Source organism: Rhinopithecus bieti, unplaced genomic scaffold, assembly GCF_001698545.2.
Source record: "Rhinopithecus bieti isolate Rb0 unplaced genomic scaffold, ASM169854v2 scaffold_19685, whole genome shotgun sequence".
In the NCBI taxonomy this organism is placed as follows: domain Eukaryota; kingdom Metazoa; phylum Chordata; class Mammalia; order Primates; family Cercopithecidae; genus Rhinopithecus; species Rhinopithecus bieti.
In genome coordinates, this window is record NW_016809568.1 from 668,207 (window position 1) to 676,182 (window position 7,976).

General features: G+C 45.3%; 1 protein-coding gene across 1 annotated transcript in view; it reads left to right on the forward strand.

Moving 5' to 3' along the window:
* CLCN4 (Cl-/H+ antiporter 4) overlaps positions 1-7,976 on the forward strand; it is an 83,041-nt gene that overhangs the window by 52,814 nt on the left and 22,251 nt on the right. The window contains exons 9-10 of the mRNA XM_017889729.1: positions 2,661-2,847; positions 3,876-4,274. Coding sequence (XP_017745218.1) covers positions 2,661-2,847; positions 3,876-4,274 — 586 coding nt within the window. The remainder of the gene's footprint in view (positions 1-2,660; positions 2,848-3,875; positions 4,275-7,976) is intronic.

The window sequence follows — 7,976 nt, forward strand, 5'->3', positions numbered from 1 at the left end:
CTCCTCCCTCCCTGCCTCTTCCTCCCTCTTTTCCTGCCTCCCTTCTTCCTGCCTTCCCTTCCCTTTTCCCTTTCCCTTCCCTTCCCTTTTCCCTTTTCCCTTCCCTTCGCTTTTCCCTTGTTGCAATCAACACCTGTATTTAGCTTTAGAACATTTTCGTCTCCCAAGTGGAAATTTCATGTCCATTAGCAGTCACTCCCCATTTTTCCCTCCCCTAGCCCCTGGCAACCACTAATCTGTTCTGTCTCTAGATTTGCCTATTTTGGACACTTCATATAAATGACATCATATAATCTGTGGCCTTTGGTGACTGGCTCTTTTCATTTAGCGCCATGTTTTCTAGGTTCATTCACATTGTAGCATGTGCCACTACTTCATTTTTATGGCTGAATAATATTCCATTCTATGGAGATCCCACATTTTGTTTATCCACTCATCCTTTGATGGACATTTGTGTTGTTTCCACCTTTTGACTATTATGAATAATGCTATCATTGCTTAAAGAAACTTTTATTAGAGTATATCATCCATATAGAGAAGTGTACAGCTTGATGGAGTTTCATAAAACACACACACACTTGTGTAACCAGCACCCAGGATCAGAAGCAGAACATTTTCCGCCCCCCAGAGGCCCCTTTTGTGTTCCATTACTATTGCTTTCTGTGTGGTATTTCTATGAATTGTCTTTTTAATTTCATTTGCTTTTATTAAAAATATAAAATAGAGACCCAGTCTCCCTGTGTTTCCCAGGCTGGTCTCAAACCCCTGAGCTCCAGTGATCCTCCTGCTTTGGCCTCCCAGAGTGCTAGGATTATACACATGCGCCATTGTGCCCTGCCTGAATTGTCTTTTGTTTTTTTGGAGACAGGGTCTCATGCTGTTGCCCAGGCTGGAGTGCAGTGGCACAATCATGGGTCTCTGCAGCCTCGACCTTCTGGGCTCGAGTGATCCTCCTGCTTCAGCCCATGGGGACTACAGACACGCGCCACCACACCCAGCTAATTTTTGTATATTTTGTAGAGATGGCGTCTCGCCATGTTGGCCAGGCTGGTCTGGAACTCCTGGGCTCAAGCGATCCGCCTGCCTTGGCCTCCCAAAGTGTTAGAATTACAGGTGTGAGCCATCACACCTAGCCTGAATTGTCTTTTTTTTTTTTTTTTTTTAATCTAATGGTCTGGCATGGTGGCTCATGCCTGTAATCCCAGCACTTTGGGAGGCCAAGGTGGGTGGATCACGTGAGGTCAGGAGTTTAAGACCAGCCTGGCTAACATAGTGAAACCCCGTTTCTTCTAAAAATACAAAAATTATCTGGGCATGGTGACACACGCCTGTGGTCCCAGCTACTCAGGAGGCTGAGGCACAAGAGTCACTTGAATGCAGGAAGCAGAGGCTGCAGTGAGCCGAGATCATGCCACTACACACGGGCCTGGGCGACAGAGCGATATTCCGTCTCAAATACATAAATAAATAAATAAATAAATAAATAAATAAATAAAGTCTAAGAAATTGTTTACTTCAGTGTGTTGTAGTGGTCAAATACAAACCTGAATTTGGGCCTTAAGAACAAGGATAGGTGGACCTTATGAAACAGCTGGCTGTCTCTGATCTGTCATCTCCTAGCAAAGGGATTTGTTTACATGTCTCAGGAAGATGCTGGTGACATTTTATGATGCTTGCGGAGAAAAGTCTCCTTTGATGTTACAGGGATATAAATGATGTAGAATAAGGGGAAGTTCAGAAGGAACAATTTCCTAAGGACTGTTCTAACTCTAGAAATCACACCCAGGGATCCAAACTTCACTTGAATGAAGTTAAAGTTCTGCTTCTATCCTCAGATGGGTGACCACCTGGGGCTGGCATCATTGCAGCTGCTGCCTAGGGTCAGCGGTCATGTGTCATTTCAGTGACCACAGGGAGTCAGGCATGTTCTATAGCACATGTGTGGTCATTAGATAAACTAAAATGTATCTTCATCCAGTAGGGTAGAGAACACACTGGTACCAAGATGTTTTAGTTTACATTCTATTTCTTTGCTGCCCCTATCCTGGCTTGAAAATATTCAGAATACTTATTGGAAAATGCACTTCATTAGGAAGAGGGAACTGCCTCCCTCGTCTCTCTCTGACAGGTATTCAGCCACCACCTACTAGAGAGGGCAGGGAGCCATTGAAATGCTTTCTGGAAGATCCAGGGTGGCTGCAATGATGGATTCAGCTTCTTTATTTTACCTGGGAGCAGTCACAGGCCCTTCTTTTCCGTTTTCATGCTGTGGCTTGACATTTAATTTTAAAAGCCATTCTGAATGACATGGCAAGGGGAGAGAGAAAGTGGTGTATCAAGTGACAGATGCTCACTTTGAATTTTATTTGCAGTGGGGCTTATTCTTTAATCCACAGCAGGTGAACCCAGCCAGCTTTTGAAGGAGAGGGAATCAAAGTATAAAACTGCATTCTCTCTAAGTTGCAGTAGATATGACTGACTAAGCAGGTCAAATCATTTGTCCCACCTTTCCCCAGCTGACCTATTTTGCAGAGTTGCACCTCCTCTGAAGACTGAAGCTAAATGCAAGCCTGTCTTCGAGGGGGAATGTGTTTCCTGGGGTTGTGAAGCGGGGATTCGGTCTTTTCCCCTCATGTTGCTTTTCTCTGTGTCTCCTCAAGATCCCGTCGGGCCTCTTCATCCCCAGCATGGCTGTGGGCGCGATAGCAGGCAGGATGGTGGGAATTGGCGTGGAGCAGCTGGCCTACCATCACCATGACTGGATCATCTTCAGGAACTGGTGCAGACCTGGTGCAGACTGTGTCACGCCAGGGCTTTACGCAATGGTGGGAGCTGCGGCCTGCCTCGGTACGACCACGGGTGGGGCAGGGAGGGGGACCGGGGAACCAACCTGGCTTAGAGGACTGCCAAGAAGGAAGACATGGACTTGAACATTTTCTTTACTGGGGATAGGCTGGGTTGTGTGGCTATAACAAGTAAACCCCTAAATCACAATGGCTTAATGCACCAAGGCTTATGTCTTGCTCACTATGCGCGTGCACACACACACACACACACACACACACACAAACAGATGCCCTCAACTTATGATGGGGTTTACATCCTGATAAATACATCATAAACTGAAAATATTATAAGTTGAAAATGCATTGAATACACCTAATCTACCAAACGTTGTGACTTAGCCTACCTTAAACGTGTTCAGAACACTTACATTTACCTACAGCTAGGCACAATCATCTAACACAAAGCCTATTTTATAATAAAGTTGAATATCTCTTGTAATTTATTGAATACTGTACTGAAAGTGAGAAACAGATGGTTGCCTGTGTACTTGAGGCATGGTTTCTACTGAATGCATGTTGCTTTTGTACCACGGAAAGTTGAAAAATTGTAAGTTGAACCATCATAAGTCAGGGACTGTCTGTAAATAAAAAACTTGGTTTAGCAGAAGGTTCTTCTCCACCTAATCATTCAGGGGCACAAAGGTGGGTCTGTCCCCTGTCTATAGTCCTTAAGAATTTCTGTGATGTTCTGTTTATGGGGTTCTTGAAGAGCACCATGCTTGCTTAGTCAGAAGCTTGCAGAGCCCATGTGGGATCCACTCACCAAAAAGCTTGTGTGGGCCAGGGTGAATAGACAACCCGGGATCCCTCATTGGAGCAGAGGCCCCAGTGAGATTCAACTCCAGTGCAAAGCCACATTTGACAGGGCCTGGCCTGGGTTCCAGAGGCCCAGTGCAGGAAACATGTGGGAGTGTCTGCTCGAAACAGGTGTGAGGGGAATTTACAGCCTGTCTGTCATTTTCCCCAAATTATGCTTCCATGAGCTGCCCGGGTTGCACTTTGGAATTTTACTCCTCCCCTCTGTTGCAGGTGGAGTTACCAGGATGACGGTATCATTGGTGGTCATCATGTTTGAATTAACGGGGGGTCTGGAGTACATCGTGCCTCTGATGGCGGCGGCTGTGACCAGCAAGTGGGTAGCTGATGCATTTGGGAAAGAAGGCATCTACGAAGCCCACATCCACTTAAATGGGTACCCTTTCCTTGACGTGAAGGACGAATTTACTCACCGCACACTGGCCACCGACGTCATGCGGCCCCGGCGGGGAGAGCCACCGCTGTCGGTGCTCACGCAGGACAGCATGACTGTCGAGGACGTGGAGACCCTCATAAAGGAGACCGACTACAATGGCTTCCCCGTGGTGGTCTCCAGAGACTCCGAGCGCCTCATTGGATTTGCCCAGAGGAGGGAACTGATTCTCGCAATAAGTGAGTAAAGAGAGGGAAGCTCACATTTCACCAAGAGCCGAATGTCATCCTTTGTACCCCTAACATTATCCAAGATTTTTGAGGTGATGTGCATTAAGCCAGGGGCTCTCAAACTTTCACCTGTCTCTGGGTCACCCAAGGGTCTGGCTCAAAAGCAGATTCTGATTGAGCAGGTCTTGGGTGGGACATGATACTGCATCCCTCACAAGTTCCCCATTAATGCTAATATTGCTGGTCCCCACGTCACACTGTAAGGAAAAAGGCTTTAAACCCAAGTCTTGGGTAGACATTCTCTGTTGGAAAGTGACTGCATGTTTGCAAGCAGCCCCCTGGCCCTGCTCCGCTGCTGCCTTTCAGCAATTGTTGGCTAAAGCTGAGAAGGAAGAGGGGCGACAGCCTGGAGTGGCCCAGGCTGAGCTGTCTCAGACTTTCAGGTGAACCAGCCATCCGGCTGAGATCGTGAGTTCTCTGCCCCAGACACCCTTGCCACCACACAAGTCTTTTGCTTCACTTTATGATGTGATGTCTGATTCCGCAGTTAGAGGCCCTTGTGGGTAAATGTGCAGGCACCGCTGGAACCAATTGCATGAGATTATTTTCCTCTTGTGTTTGAATGACAATCAGCTGCACTGAGGGGCAGGCTGTTGAGTTGGGGGAGGGGAGTATGGGATGATGCCCAGGTCAGGGTGTCCCAAAGACAGGTGGATCAGAGAAGGTGTGGTCAGGGTGTCCCAAAGACAGGTGGATCAGAGAAGCAAGCCCATGGGCCCCTTCAGCCTAGGGATGGCTCCAACAGAAGGGTAAGCAGGAGGTAGGAGAATTCCTAAGACAGAGGGGGCTGAAGGCTGTGGACTGAGGGCCAGAGGTCTGGTTGTGAGTTGCTGGGACCCCAGGCAAGGAGGAGCTGTGAGCCTTGGAGAGGTAGAGTCCTGCCAGGCCTCAAGGTGGCAGGGGCAAGGACCAGCATGGCACATCCACGGGCACGCTCAGCATCCTTGCTCTGTGATCTGCACAACATTCCAGCATCTCATGATAGACCAGGGCCCATGGCATGGCTCCCATGCACACATGACAGTTTTACTCTATATCTTCCAGAGTATTCTTGAAGCTTGTCAATGGGACTTTCCCTGGTCTGATGTTGGAATGGCCCACTGTGAACACATTTCCACCAGGCAACTGCTTACTTCTCTCGCTGTCCTTTGTTTCCTGTTTCCAAGGCACCTCCCTTAAACCTCTTCCCAATGTTACATAGCTTTAAAATATCTTTAAGGCATCTTCATCAAAGGCTTTATAAAAATAAGTTTAGATAAGCTATCCTCTCCCATTTTAGCTTGACACTCAAACATTTTACCTCCTCCAAAGCAAAATTGATTTGGTATTTTAGACGCTGTAGCAAGTTTGTGCTTAAGTGTTCAGCGATGCTTCTCCTTATTATAGGTCCTGTTGCTTAACAGGTAGGTAGGTGCCTTTGTGTAAATATTGCCTTATAAGTAATGAGGTTTTTTAAGGTTGTTTAAGTAGGGTTGGGTTTGTTTAAAAATACTGTAATCAGCAGCCTTTAAAAGTTTTCATTCCCTAGGATCTTTTAAGCAAAGGTTGAAATTTAAAAACTAAGGTAATAAATGTCACAGAATCTATTATCTATTGTATAGCTCCAGGCACACCTGCTAAGAGGCAGTTTACTAATTTTGCTGAAACCCATTACTGTAATCAAGTGGAAAGCAGTAATTGTTATCAACCGGTTAGAGAAGAAATTTAAGCTTACCAACCAAGTACTCTTCTAGAAGCTATGTTTGGAATGTCTGAAGAGGCACCACACGGTGTAAATACTACCTATATGCTTTCAGTCAGACCGATAATAATATAGAAGGTGCTATTTACATGATTTGTGCAAAGGGAAGGAGTGTTTTGCTCTGAGGAATCAGAAAAGCTGTATTTTTGGCCTGTGGAAATAGAAGAGTCCCTGTACTCTGGTGGAGAAATACAGGTGCATGACCTGTATTTGAGGAATCTTGTGCCATTTTATGAGTATAGAAATATGACAGCATTTAGCTAGACACTATCCCATGCCAATTTCACTTCCTAGAGGAATTGGGAGCAAAGATTATAGACAGATCCAAGATAGTATGGATCAGAAAAGAAAGGTAAGTGAGGTAAATAAGGATTTTCTTACATATCATGTTTAAAATTGTAGCAACTGCTCACATGGAGCTGAAAATGTTTTGTTATGTTTTGAAATGCCAAAGCATGGCGTTATCTTTGTTAGAGAGCACTTCGTTAGCACCACCTGGGCAACGTGACGCTTCACCATCACATACTAGCACATAGGGCCATATGCGACTCTTGCCCAAGTTCCTGGCAAATGGGCCTTTACTTCTGGTTGCTCTGCAAATATGAGGACTCGTCTGTACTCAGCAGGGCTCAGGTGCTTCTTGTCTTGAGTTCTGAAGTTAAGTAGGGTTCAAAGAGGACTCAGCGGGGAGTCGCAGAGATGATTAAAGGGTGGAAAGTTAGAGTTTCAGGGAAGAGTTAAGGAAATTCTCAGTTTTTTTGGTCGGGTGGATGATTTATTAGGCTGGTACAAAAGTAATTGCGGTTTTTGCCATTACTTTCAATGGCAAAAACCGCAATTACTTTTGCACCAACCTAATAATAATTTTTCTCCAGTATGTGGAAGATGCTTAGTTGCAGAAAGGGGTCTATATCTAGCACTGAACAAGAAGTTAAGTGTCAGATCTGTCAGACAAGGGAGAAAGAGGTTTCTGCCCGGGAGGGCTGTTAGTCACTGGACTAGGTCATGGAGAACAGTGGTGTCATCTGCATCTTTCTGTTGGGGATGTTTATGTATATACATACACACATAGAGGGACTTCTCCATGCTTTAGTGGACAGACAATAACTTGTAAAATAATCTGCTTTTTCTTCTGTATAGTCTTTACTTTTTTATCTTATCTTTGTACTACTTCTGTGGTTGCTTTCAATTTTCCATTTTAACCTATCTCATTAATTATATCTATCTTATGGACACGTTTAAAAAATTTTTTTTGAGACAGGGTCTCGCTCTTTCACCCAGGCTGGAGTGCAGTGGTGCGATCATAGCTCACTGCAGCCTCCACCTCCTGGGCTCAAGCAGTCCTCCTGCTTCAGCCTCCAGAGAAGCTAGGACTACAGACTTGCACCAGCATGCCTGGCTAAGCATTTTTAAAGAACAGGATGATAGACTATTACCTCCCTAAAAACACAGTTCACGTGGGAGTACTCCTCCTCAGCACCGCTGACATTTGGGGCTGGGTGATTCTCTGTGGTGGGGCTGTCTTGTGCACTCTCGGGTGTTGAGCAGCATCCCAGGGCTCCACCCACTGGATGCCAGGAGCACTTGCCCTTTCCTATTGTGATAACCAAAAATGTCTTTAGACATTGCCAAATGTCCCCTGAGGGTGGGGGCAGAATTGCTCCCAGTTGAGAACCATTGCTCTAAAGCCACTCAATAGCCTAACAAATACGTGATTATTTCCAATTTTGAAAAATTTCTTGGCCTATCACATAGTTTGTGAAATTCCTCTTACTCACACTTTATTATTTACCATCTCTACATCTGGCATATGAACATATTGCTTCTAGGAAATGGAATGTTAAGTTGAGTAACCTTAGCAGGTGCTCATAAAATGTACACTCCTTTTTTTTTTTTTTTTTTTTTTTTTT